This window comes from Dipodomys spectabilis, unplaced genomic scaffold (assembly GCF_019054845.1).
Source record: "Dipodomys spectabilis isolate Male_0828 unplaced genomic scaffold, ASM1905484v1 ptg000138l, whole genome shotgun sequence".
Lineage (NCBI taxonomy): Eukaryota > Metazoa > Chordata > Mammalia > Rodentia > Heteromyidae > Dipodomys > Dipodomys spectabilis.
Window position 1 is genome coordinate 7,586,550 of NW_024870815.1, and position 14,075 is coordinate 7,600,624.

Consider the following 14,075-nt stretch of genomic DNA (forward strand, 5'->3'; position numbering starts at 1 on the left):
TGCACTGAATTTGGTTGGTTGGCTCTTACGATGAACCTTCATTATTGTCTGACTCAGAGACTTTAGGTTTCTTTCGAATACTTTTCTTTGTGTCATCTTTTCCCTTTAACTTCTTCAAAATCCCCCAGGACCACATGCTAATCTTCTCTTCATCCTGTAGTGTGGAACTTCGGAGCATGCAGGCATTGATCAGAATGTAATAATCAGTAGAATGGGAAAACATTGTGTGGACATTCAGATTTTTAATAATTCAAGTGCATGGATCATTCAGGCAGTAAATTATTCAGAGAATTAAACAAAATGGTGCTATTAAGCTCATATATCACAACTTCTGAATACTGTTGTTACTAGGAGAGTTTTGTTTGTAATACTTAGGGAGATTTTTTTGGTTCTTAAAATATGAAGTTAAGTCAGGAGTCAATTTCAAATAACAACTCAGTATTGCTTATGATTACAATCAAGCTAATTGGTACATCTTAAAAATATAAATGTGAGAAGAGAAATTTTATTATTAATCTAAAAGACTATTTTATAAATTATTCTTACAAATATAAAGAGATTTCATTTTAAGGTAGACGATTACATATTCAGTATCAGTTCTGTCACTTATAACAACAGGTCTCTGTGGTAGAGAAAACAAATAGCAATTGTGTTGTTATATAAGAAATAGCCATATAAGTGACAAATTCTCTAGAGATTTTTATAAAAATAAACGACTGGCCGAACACTAGTGGCTATAATCGCACATACTCAGGCAGCTGAGAGCTGACGATGATGGTTCAAAGCCAGCAGACAAGTCTCTGAGACTCTTTAATTAACCAGCAAAAAGGGAGAAGCAGGCCTGTGGCTTAAGTGGTAGAATACCAGCCTTGAGAAAAAAAGCTATGGAATAGTGCCAAGGCCCTGTGTTGTCGCCCAGCAAAAAATAGACCAAAACTACTGTTTGATAAAGAAATTATTGGAAAATTTTTGGGAAAATAGCTGCAACCCCTATACCTTATTCCTTCTTCCTATTGCTTCTTTTGCCTTAGTGACATTCTTGCAAACAATGCACCATTTCATTTGAAGTGTGCTGCAGTCACACACTTAATTTACTATTGTTATTAAAAACACAGAAATCATTTTGGAATGTAATTAAAAGCACCTTTTTTACTTTTTAATCTAGCTGGAAATCAAAACTAAATATATGTATATTCTATTTTGCAGAATAGTGATTCAGTATTATTCTCACCCATCGTGAGCATCTTGGTCTTCTATTCCATCATAAATGTCATCATCTGGTTCCACTGGGAATATCCCTTCATTTGAAGTAAGGAGAAAAATCTTCTGTTAATTTTATAAATCAGTCACATAGAGGTCACAGATTTGGATAATAATCTTGCTATTTGATTTCTTAGTAAATATTTAAATAAACCTTCTATTCCTCCACTCTCAGAACATAGGTAAAATAATTGTTTTAAAATCATTTTGTAAAAATTTTAGAGCTGAAATTATAAAAAAGGAACTAGGTAGGCACCCTGGACTTATGATGGGAAAGGGCAAAATAGGCATTAGACAAGGTAAAACTGCACAGTAGATAGACTAGATATTTACCATGGAAAAAAAGAAGTGAGGAAGTGATAAGAAAGCTTTAGTTAAGGGGGCTGGGAAGGTGGCTCAGTGGTAGAGTGCTTGACTCCTCAGCACCACATAAGCAGAAAAAGCTGTAAGTGGCGCTGTGGCTCAAGTGGTAGAGTGCTAGCCTTGAGCTGAAGAGCTAAGGGACAGTGCCCAGGCCCAGAGTTCAAGCCCTAATCCTCTCTCCCTCCCTTCCCCCCAAATTAGTTAACAATGAGTGAGTAGATAGAAAATGATAGTAATCAAGATAGTGAAGAAAATCAAATGGGATGAAAAGTAATCTGTAAACATCAATGATAGATGAAGAAATAAAAGGTGACATTTAGTATATCCAGTTTCAGATTAAAAAACTCTTGCTTCCTTTCATTCCTTATGCTATGCTCTTCAGGAATCCTGCTGTTTGACAAACATTTATTGATCAAATATTTATTGTGCACCTCCCATGAGGAATATGTATAGTGACCTTGAAATTTATTTTTTAGTAGAAAAATTTGAGCCTTTGAAAAGATTGGTTCAAATTCCTCAAATTATTGCTGGAAATCTAGCTATGGTCAGGGCAGTCTTGTAAACTGTCATCCATACAAGGACATTTCAGAATGTGACACAGATACTTAGGATACATGGGATGTGGGGTCAGTCCAGGATCCATAACAGACTCAGAATAAAAAGGTGACTCTGCTCATCAGGTCTAACCAGAATACAGGCCGTTGACTCATAGACCCATAATTTTTATCCACTGAGTTTCCCCTCATTTTTGACAAACAAAAATGTCATAATATACTCATAAATGGGAAAGACTTGTGAAGAAACTTGTAAGCAATAATGAGTGCATGGCTTACCTCCACTCCCACTGTGACTGTGGCTAGGAAAAAAAAATCAGAAATATTTAATATATTTAATATATATAGCTCTCAGAAGGACAGTGTATAAAAGATGAATGACATTCTAAGTAAAAGTTATTAGGTGAAGAGAACGATTTTTTTTTTTTGTTAGTTGTGGGGCTTGAACTCTGGGCTTGGGCACTGTTGCTGCGCTCTTCAGATCAAGGCGAGCGCTCTACCACTTGAGCCACAGCACCACTTCCAGTTTTCTATTGGTTTATGGGAGATAAGAGTCTCACCAACTTTCCTGCCCAGGCTGGCTTTGAACAGCGATTCTCAGATCTCAGCCTCTTGAGTAGCTAGGATTACAGGCGTGAGCCACCGGCGCCGGCTAAATGGTTTTTTGTTTTTTTTTTTTTAAATCACAATAGAAGCTCAACACCAAGGCAACATGATAAACAATTGAAAAAGGAATCAAGTTATAGCACTACTTATAATACTCAAAACAACAATTTTACTGTTTGCTTTTAACACTTTCCCATGAAGCAGTTTTCAAATTCTATGTTACATCATTCCTAGATAGACCACTAAAATACCAGCAGAGTCATATTGTGCAATTACCATTGCATTAAATTCAATTATCTCCCATTATCTTATAGCCACACTATTTTAATCTGAGTCTGATTTCTATTTAAAATAGAAATCTTCATTTTTTTTTTAATATAGCATGGTTCATGGTTCCTAATTCTAGAAAGCTAGTTTATTTATATTTTTATTTACTTCCATAATATTCTGTATTTTTACTGTTTCCATTTTTTTGTTTGTTTTTGTTGGCAGTGGGGCTTTAACTCTGGGCCTTGGCGCTATCCCTGAGCTCTTCAGCATAAGGCTAGTGCTCTACCACTTGAGCCACAGTGCCACTCTGGTTTTCTGGTGGTTTATTGGCGATAAGAGTCTCACAGACTTTTCTGCCCAGGCTGGCTTTGAATGGTGATCCTCAGATCTTAGCCTCCTGAATAGCTAGGATTATGGGCGTGAGATACCAGTACCCAGCTAAGTATTTCAGTTTTAATAACAATCTGTTTTAGCCCTTATCTCCTGCTTCAGAGTCAGTTCTCTGAGAAGAAGGAACACACGGATGATGAGGAAATATCTCAGGAGTCATCTATCTGCTCAAGGCTCTCATTTTACAGAAAAGAAAGTCACATTCTAAAAAATTCAGTGACATGACCAGAATTGCCCAGATCCTCGGCTGCACCCCTCTAATTTTGGCCTTTGCATCATACATGAGCAACAGATACCAGTTTGATGTTACAACCATCCAGGAAAATTATGTATTCATACCTGATTCCTTAATGTTAAAAGCCAAGCAGAAAAGACTTATCTGATACAAATTTTCAGTTAATAAAACCATAGTGTGGCCAAAGAAGCTTTGTAGAAAAGTATGCTATGGACATTGTGTTTAATAAAGAGGAAATTTGTGAATAAATGGAAGTACAGTTTCTTCTTGCTTATGTGACCATTTTATATCCATTTTCCCTGGGACCTCTCTCTGTGCATATATACATATATATGATGTGTACATATGTGTATATAAGTGCACACATATAATATGGCAATAAACAAAATCAAGAACAAAAAAAAAAAAAAAAAAAAAAGAAGTCGGTATTAGAATTAGTTACATCTCAGATGGTTATTTTCCTGGCAAGTATGATTCCTTTTGGAGGGTCTCATACCCAAACTCTATTTATTTTTAGTTTTATTATTTAGTAGATGTACAAAGAGGTCGCAATTTCATAAGTCATATTATGAGTACACTGCTTATTGGTCAAGGTCACTCTTCATCATGTCCCCTCTTTCATTCTTTGTTTTTTTTTGGGTCCGGTCGTGGGGCCTGAACTCTGGGCCTGGGCGCTGTCCCTCAGCTCTTCAGCTCAAGGCTAGCGCTCTACCACTTGAGCCACAGCACCACTTCCGGCTTTTTTCTTTTTGCTTATGTGGTGCTGAGGAATTGAACCCAGGGCCTCATACACGCAAGGCAAGCGCTCTACCACTGAGCCACCTTCCCAGCCCCCCCTCTTTCCTTCTTACCCTCAAGTTATGTGGTTTATTTTTACACAGTGTACATTAAATATAATGACTGCATTTGCTCACCTGTCCTCCCTCTATTTGTATGCCTCCCCTCACTTGCTCCTCCCCCAACACGTGTCTGCTTCCTTGTATTCATTTGGATAAACAATTAATTGTTCAGAGGCATTACACCTTTGGATTCCTCCTCTAAGTATATCATCCTTCAGTCAGTTTGTCTGTATGTATATGAATATGATCCTGTACACATTATAAATCTAGCTTGTAGAGAAGCATGAGCCGTTTGTCTCTCTGAGTCTGAGTTACTTCACTTTATATTTTTTTTCTATTAAAGCCATTTTTTAAAATGCTATCCTGGGGCTTGAACTCATGGCCTGGGCACCTGTCCCCAAGCCTCTTTGTGCTCAAGACTAGCACTCTACCACTTGAGCCACCGTGCCACTTCCAGCTTTTTCTGGGTAGTTTATTGAAGATAAAGAGTCTTGTAGACTTTTCTGCCTGGGTTGGCTTGGAATCACCACCTGCAGATCTCAGACTCCTGAGTAGCTAGGATTGCAGGTGTGAGCCACTGGAGCCTGGATCACACTCAAATCTTAAAGAACAAAGTTGTCAAGAAAAAATAAGATACAAAACTGTCACCCATTTATTATTTTTTTGTAAAGCAATTCTTCAACTTCCTTATACAGTTTATCTATAGTGTAAAACATTTGACAGGTAATAGCAAAGTGATTAGAGGAAAAAATCTGGGTGGGGACAGTATGTGTTTGTTGAGAGAGGAGAGAGAGAGAGGGGAGGGGAGAGAGAGGAAAGCTTGCTGTGTGGTAGAAGAGAGATCCTTGCAGATATAATTTCCTTTCTTACCATGTTTCACAGTCATTACAGGTACTTTCATTAAGAAGAAAGAGGGAAGTATAGCTATCAGGGTCCACAAGTTTTTGTAAATTTTTAACATTGTTATTATAAAAGCAATGTACAGAGGGGTAACATGAGTAGGTAATGAGTTCATTTCTTTTTGGACAGTGCTATCTCTTCCCATACTCTCTCCCAGTTTTTCCCCCATATCCTTGCCCGCAAGTTGTATAGTTCATTTTCAACACATTGTATAGTGAATACTACTTCTGCATTTGCTCATCCATTGTCTCTCTTATTTCCATTTCCTAGGCCTGGCATTTTTTAAGCCTTATTCTGCTCTCAGATTTGAAGCACACATCATTTCTCTCATGCTAGGGGAATTGGGAAAGAGCAGGTGGGGAATTTGAGGGTGCAGGTGGCATAAGAAGAGGACAGAGACAAGATGGAACCTTTTCTTATTCCTGCCAGGTAAAGCAGCTGGCTACGTTTGCCATCTACTCTGTCTACTAAGAACAAGATCTGTTTGTGATGAGTACTGTTCTGGCAGCAGCTGTTGGTTTTTAAGCCAAACATGTATAGAAGCAGTTTCCTTCTTAATTTTCTTATTAAATATGAGCCCAAGAAGATGGATGTTAGCCAGAATTATGACACTATGCTTCTCATTAAGTAAAACATTGTCTTTTTTGTGCTCCATGTTTATGAGTTATGATATATATGGGCTTTATAAAATTGAAAAAGGTAATAGCAACAGTTCTGGGTTATGTTAAATATCAGTTATGGTTAAGTAATTTTTTAAAAAAGAATGTTGTTCCTACCAGTAGCTCCGGTCTATAATCTTAGTTACTCCGAGGTTGAGATCTGAGGATCAAGTTTTAAGATCGGCCTGAGTAGGAAAGTCCAGGAGACTTTCATGTCAAATTAATCAGCAAAGGGCTGATTAAAGGTGGCTCAGTGGTAGAGCTCTTGCCTTGCATGCATGAGGCCCTGGGTTCGATTCCTCAGGACCACATAAGCAAAAAGAAAAAAGCCAGAAGTGGCGCTGTGGCTCAAGTGGTAGAGCATTGGCCTTGAGCAAAAAAGCTAAAGGACTCTGCCCAGACCCTGAGTGTAAACCACAGAACACACACACACACACACACACACACACACACACACACACACACACACACACACACAAGAAATGTAATTTCTTTTTGTAAGTTTATTTTTACTCGTACACATACCAGTACAAATCTGTCTTTATTAATACAAGTGGAACTCTTTAAGCCCTCCAAAAGGAATAAATGAAAAATAAAGTATATTAAAATGAAGTCAACATTTCTGGACATACTGACATCCAGAAAATTCTGTAAATTGTAGAATATAACTGCTTAGAATTTCATCTGAACCCTTATAACTGGAATTTACTAACTCTTAGGAACTTCAGACTCAGGGGCATGCATTGAATATTTTGATATACATTGCTCACTTCATATTTAGAAGATGATAAGAAGGCATAGCAAGATTTTATTCACTTTAACAAGATACAATTGCCAGGAAGAATGCAATAAGCTTAACTGATAACATAAGGTAAAAGATCATGAGAGAAATTTAATTCTTCATATGACTTATAAGAAGCATAATACATTTTAAACTTTAAGAACATTACTAGCTTGGTGGTTCTGCATTTGTAAATGGTTGGTAATTTTAAGATTCTTCTTTATATTTGCATCATAAAGTGTGCAAGTATACTTTTAAGCAAAAAGATTACATGTTTACGATCACAATAGGAGGGTTTCTCAATTTAGAAAGCAGGCAGTGAGGATTCTTAACATAGCTGGACATTTTTTTCTTCTTCTATTTCCTTCTAGTAGAGAAAATTATGCCTTTTACTATAAAGAGACTACTGGAAGAAGAGGGACAAAAATTCATGGAAATAAAAAAAAAAAAGAAAGAAAAAAAATTCATGGAAATGTATAAAAGAGGGAAAAAAATGAAAATGAAAATCTGAGTTAGACCAGAGAGACAGAAGAGAAGAAATGGAGAGCAAGGAAGCTGAAGAGTGAGAAATGAAAGAAGGAAAGTTGTTAATGGCTTGAATTTGAACAGTGGCCCCCAAATTGGTGGTGGTAGTAGTGAATTTTCCTGGTGGATGTCTTACTCTTTTTGGAGGAGAAGTCATTCTAATAAAACAGAGCAATGTACAATGGGAAGTTGGACATGGAGTTGATACCCAGGGATCATAAGGAAATGTGTTTTTACTTCTAAAGAATACATTGGAACTGTAGTAAAAATGCATCTCTATTCTGTTATATTTTCGAAGAACAAGAAATTTATTTGGCCTCAGATTTCATAGCAAAAACCCCCCAAAAAACGAGATCTACCTTTCTATTTTATGCATCGTATTTTACCAAATCATTTTTGCCTTTGGTTTATCCCTAAGATCAAACCATAATGTTATAAAAGTATTTTATAATAACAATACATATGACATAACCTAGAAAATGGCCTGTTAGAACATTTGATTTATGTAAGTAAAATAACAGAGTAGGGAGTTTCAAATGACCTTTCATTCATATTGAGGTTATTCTAAGTGATGATTTACTGTGGTTTAAAATTGCATTTTTTTCAAGGTCTTCTGAATAGTAAAGAAACTCTGAATTTTATCTTATCTTACATTTGTTTTATTGTTCTCATTGTAGCAACAGGCCTATTCAAGTCATTCATCAAGCAAAAGCCTGACAGAGAACACTAGGGAATATGGAAGGGTTGTAGTCAATCAAGACAGACACCTAATCTCTGGCAAGGAGATAGTTGAGTCTGGGATACAGAATGTAGGACACGTACCTGTTAATAGCATCCTGTTCTGCCACATCATCATACACTTCCTGGTCATCTTCAATAGGTCGTGATGAAAGAGGACCCAGAGAGTTCTTTTTCTGTCTCAAAGAATCATAGTCAATCTCCACTGCGGTTGTTTTAATGTAACCATCTACCATAAAAGGAAAAGACGGGGGTTTAGGTAATTGTAACTTAAAACATTTTAATGCTATAAATATAGTATCAGTTGTGCACATGTTTCCCCCTGCCCCTTTACTACTAAAAATAGAGCTCAATAGTAGAATACTTGCCTAGGTGCCCAAGGCTCTGGGTTTAATCTAAAGTAACACACACACACACACACACACACACACACACACACACACACACACACACTAAGGTGGCAGTTTAATAAACATTAGAAAGGATTTCCACTTAGTTATTTGCTTGCAATTCTGATATATAGACCGCCTATATGGTCTCTATTTTGCTGTACTCTATTTGTACTTACCAATTATACTTTAGGGTAAGCTTATTGTCTATTTTAAAGATTCAAAAGTGATTCATATGGACCTTTATTTTCTTTTAATACAAATGAAGAATTTAATGACCTTTGATCTTTCCTGGAGGAATATTTAACTTTCTATTGCTTTGCATGCAAAAATACAGATGAGGTAAAGAAAGAACTATACTTGTCATTTTAGATTGTCCTATGTCTATCCACTCCAGGAACATATTCCTAACTTGAGGCTTACAGTTTTGTAAGAGTATTTAAAAGAAAACCTTTTGAGACTATAGGCGAGTTAGACTCACATGACCCTCTTGTAGTTCTGCCCAGCCACTTTCCTTCAGGGTTGTCTGTGATGCGGATTATTTCAATTTCCTCTCCTTGCTTGAAGCTTAGTTCATTCTTCCCCCCTTTGACATCACAGCAGGCCCTTGCTTGATGGATGACTTGAACAGGGCCTGTTAGCTACAATGAGAAAATGAAAGCAAAAATGAAACAAAACACAAAAACAAAAACAGGCTTACTTATCATTCCGGAAACCTTTAAGGAGTGCAATTTTGAAAGATAAACTCACAACTTGATAGCTTGTTTATATCCAACATGTAAAGGTTTCAACTAGGAATTGAGAATGTCATTCCTAGTGAATGTTTTTATAGAGAGAGTTAGAAAAAACCAGAGAGTCCAAACAGAACCAGGACATAATAGGTTCTCTGCATTCAGGAAAGAATAGCACAAGAACCCTGCATGAGAACTGCAAAGGCAGCCTATACTGTTTATGTACAGTCCATGCTGAGTGCTATGTGTTTTACTGGGATATGTGGAGGTCTCATTGGTAGATGGAGATCCTCCTTTAAGTTATATAGTCATAAATTCACTTTTCAACTCTTATCAAGGTAATACAGTTGGACAAGCTTCTAGAATTTTTTCTAGTGATTTGAGTTCTACACTTTTTTCTTAATAAAGATGTAATTTGAGTGAAAAAGTAAAATAATGTAAAACTTACTTCTCCCAAAGATATGAAGAAGGACCTCACAATTCCTTGAAAATTGTAAACAATTTCTCAAGAAGTATGTTATATAGAGTTTATTTAAATAATTAATTTTTTACTTAAAATATAAACTTTGATAGACCTGTATTGTGTGTTAGTAAAATATTTCACTATCCACACTGTAATTATACTTTTGCTTTTATATAGTGAGTTATTTCCAATACTTAATGAGAAGCTACAATAGGTACAATAATCCCTGTGCAATATTTTAATACAATAAAGAACTTTCTAGAAAGATAACCTGTTTCTTATTTTAAAGAACAGAATATGAGTCTCAGCAAAGTTAAATGATAACTGCAAGATTACATAACTCCTATGAGGGGCTAGCATTTAATTTACATCTACCCAACTGATTCTTAGCTGGATATTTTCCTTGTAACTGCTTCTGAACTCCCATTTTTTTTTGTATCAGTGCATTGAGAAGACATAAACAAATCACATTCTTATCATTTCTATGGAGGAATATTTAAAGCAAACATGCTATGAATTCTTCTTAAAGTGAACTAGTTTTGTGATTTAGATAATCACCCTAAGTGTATCTGAGATGCTAGACACATATAAAATTGGATATGTCATCAAAGATGGCAAAGGTAGGGAGTCTTACCTGGGAGTAGAGACTTTAGCTGCAGTAATATTAGAAGTTGCACAGTTATGGAGATCAAGGAGGACAGAGTTCAGAAATTGAGATCCATAAAAGGAGTACAAAGCAGCAGGTATTGGAAGTTAATAAAGGCAAACATGAAGATCAGTTTCAGATACCAGCAACTGAAGTAACTCAAAGAAGTGTTACCCTGGATAGGTCTGGTTCTTCCAGGAGACACTGTGTCACTTACCTGACTAAATTATGTGCTTACAGGCCACCCATCCTCATGTGTAATTCTATACTCATGGCATAAATAGGCCACTAGGAAATGCATAACTAGGTGAACTAAGTTGAAGTTCAGTAATTGAATATTCATTCATTTAATCAACAAAAGTTTCTGGATACCCAGTAACTATATACCCTCAAAATATATTTTAGTTGGATTTTATTATATATATATATTACATATATGTACACATACATATATATTTTAGTAAAGGATAAGGTAGCATATTGGACAAAGAAAGAACTGTCACAAAGATCGGTCTTGTTTCAAAAAGAATGGTTAACTATTTCTCTAAGTATGTATGTTTTTAAGTATGCTGCCATTTTTGTGTGAAAGTTACAAAAAGGTATTACTTCAAGGAAGCCTTACTTTAAATTTCTTCTTTAACTCTTGTTCTTTCTTTTCTTTTTCTTTCTGCTCCTTCTTCTCCAGTTCTAATCTTTTCTTTTCTTCCTTCTCTCGTTTCTTCTCCCGTTCTTTGGAAGCTTCTCTGTGAACATAAATTGTCAGGAGTCTCTGTACGTGCAAGTGTGGATGAATGGATCAGGTTTCACTATTTTATCCTCCACAAAAGGGGACCTTGCAGTGTAGGTGAAGGTGGGCTTTTAAAATCCTAGGTATGTGAGATTATTTTCAAAGGTAATAGAAGGCAACAGTTGAGGATGCCTTCTAGGGACACCCCCAAGAATATCCCCCTTTCAACTTGTGCCAATAAGTGGAAGTCACTGTGCAGAAAGGGTCCATCCTTGCTGCATGCGGGTGTGTATTTCTCTCTTTCATGGGCACACATGAGCATGCATTCACAGGCATTCATGCAAACTTTGATTCCAAACCTTTAGCTAGAATTGGTTGAATAAGAATGAAGTACAGGGGCTGGAAAGGTGGTTCAGTGGTAGAGCGCTTGCCTTGCATGCATGAGGCCCTGGGTTCGATTCTTCAGCACCACATAAGCAGGAAAAAAAAAAAGCCAGAAGTGGTGCGGTGGCCCAAGTGGTAGAGTGCTAGCCTTGAGCTGAAGAGCTAGCGCCCAGGCCCAGAGTTCAGGCCCACGACCCCCGCCCCCCAAAAAAAGAATGAAGTAGAAAGCCGGGTGCCCATGGCTCATGCCTGTAATCCTAGCTACCCAGGAGGCTAAGATCTGAGGATTGAGGTTCAAAGCCAGCCTGGGCAGGAAAGTCCGTGAGACTCTTATCTCTAATAAACCACCAGAAAACTGGAAGTGGCACTGTAGCTCAAGTGGTAGAGCGCTCGCCTTGAGCTGAAGAGCTGAGGGACACGCCCAGGCCCAGAGTTCAGGCCCCATGACTGACAAAAAAAAAAAAAAAGAATTAAGTAGAGAAAATGAAGATATCTAAGCTGAACATACAATTTAAAATATTCATTTCTACTTTTACCCCCTTTCTCAGGTATTTCTTAGTCCATCTAGAAACCTGTTTGGAGCCATTTTTTCCCATACATTGTTCAGGAAGCTGGAACTTGGCATCTGAGTGATGTGTTAAACTATATCTCATAGTACCCTGTGCCCAGGGGAAGAACATAATAAATTCATGTGCTCAGGGCATACTAAGAGCAAGAACTATTGATTCCCATGTCTGACTCCCTCTCTTGAGTCTTTCTACTAGTCTTCCTTCCTAGAATCCTCAAAGAAGTAAAACAACACAGGAGTCTCCTCTGTTTAGATAATGGGTTGTTACTACATGCCAATCATATGAACACAAGTTTTTCTTTCTAGTATTGTTTTAAGCCATCACTTCCTCTTACAAAATCTCATGTTCATCTTATAAGAAACATGTTCTGGTTAGAAAAATAGAATTCATACATGTCTTCATATGTTTCTCCTTCACTCTCTTGTTCCTGTCAAGAAAAACACGGAGACTAATTAGATTAGATTGTTCTGAAAGGTAACAAAGATACACATATTGAATTGATACGATATTTTGTTAAGCCGTATTTGTGAACTTGTATAATTTGCATATACAAATATAATTTGTATAACTTGTATATATATACACATGATTGTCTCTTTTTTTTTTGTCTTGTGAGATAGACTAAGAAAGCAGGTACAAAAGACTGTGTCTTTCATGTCATGTCATCCAGATACAGCAAGACATGAGTTCAACACTGATTACTGAGTCAGTGTACTGACTGGTGTCTTATGTCTCAAGCAAGTTACATAAAATAAGATTGTAATTGGCAACTGTCACCATTACATGTATAATTTTTTTAGTTGTTTGGTTTGTATCTGTAGGAAATAAGTCACAAATAATTGTTCAATAGTTCTTAAACTTAGCCATATAATTTAAGAAGAGAAATTAAAAAAACAATCTGACCTCTTCTAGGTTTCCAGTACCTAAAGGATTAAAATAGAATAAACTTAATATACTGCAATTAAGAAACACTTTAATGTATGATTATTAAATATGACATTATTTAAAACAGTTGAAAATCCAATGTTTTATAGTTGGCGGAGAGGTACAAAGTAGAATATGTGCCTTAGATCCTCATTGTGATTCTTTTGATACCTGTAACCTGGTACAAACCTTTTTATACATTTTTATAAAATAAAGCAAAAGCTCCAAAAAATTAACACACTTATTCTTACCCTATTTATAAGGCAAATACATTGTTTCTATGAGCTTTCATGGAACAAAGTATTACCAAAAAAATCAAAAGTAATACATACTCTAGATTTGCTTTCATGTATGAAACAAATCTAATTACATTTTAAAATATTTTACTACTCAAGAGTTTATTGTAATACCAACTGTACCAGATATCAAGACATATTTTCTTTTTTTAAAATAAAATTATTATCAAGGTGATGTACAGTGGGGTTACAATTACCTAAGTAAGGTGATGATTACATTTTGTGTCTAACTTGTTACCCCTTCCCTCATTTTTCTCCTTCTTTCCCTCTTCCAGATCCCCCTCCAAGTTATATAGATCATTTCCAACATATTGTTTTGTGAATATTGCTATTGCATAGGTTCCTCCTTTTCTTTGTCTCACCATTAAGACATATTTTCTTATTAAGAGCAATAATATATTAAGAACAATTATAAAGTTCGTTTTCAACATAGTGTCTTGTACATCTCATTGTTACAATGGGTCAACCTGAATCCTTATTTTCAGCATTATGTTACTTCCCTTCCCCTCCCCAAATTAGGAAAATGGGAGGAGGGAGGGAAGGGATGGTAGGGGAAAAACAAAGGAGGAGGTAACAATGCTCGATAGGAAATGTACTCATTACCTTACTCATGTAACTGTAACCCCTCTGTACAGTATTTCTACAATAAAAAAATTAAAAAAAAAAAGAACAATTATAAAGCTAGGCGCCAGTGGCTCACGCCTGTAATACTAGCTGCTCAGGAGGCCGAGATCTGAAGATCACAGTTCAAAGCCAGCCCAGCCAAGAAAGTCCATGAGACTCTTGTCTCCAATAAACCAATAAAAAACCAGAAGTGGTGCTGTGG

General features: G+C 36.3%; 1 protein-coding gene across 3 annotated transcripts in view; it reads right to left on the bottom strand.

The window, feature by feature from the left end:
* Fyb1 (FYN binding protein 1) overlaps nt 1–14,075 on the bottom strand; it is a 126,772-nt gene that overhangs the window by 19,717 nt on the left and 92,980 nt on the right. For 2 of the 3 annotated variants that reach the window (XM_042690558.1, XM_042690557.1), the window contains exons 5-12: nt 12,933–12,952; nt 12,422–12,456; nt 10,972–11,092; nt 8,991–9,150; nt 8,205–8,349; nt 2,457–2,479; nt 1,232–1,298; nt 30–167 (exon numbers count right to left, since the gene is read on the bottom strand). In XM_042690558.1, coding sequence (XP_042546492.1) covers nt 30–167; nt 1,232–1,298; nt 2,457–2,479; nt 8,205–8,349; nt 8,991–9,150; nt 10,972–11,092; nt 12,422–12,456; nt 12,933–12,952 — 709 coding nt within the window. The remainder of the gene's footprint in view (nt 1–29; nt 168–1,231; nt 1,299–2,456; nt 2,480–8,204; nt 8,350–8,990; nt 9,151–10,971; nt 11,093–12,421; nt 12,457–12,932; nt 12,953–14,075) is intronic. The other variant, XM_042690559.1, reaches the window with a different exon arrangement.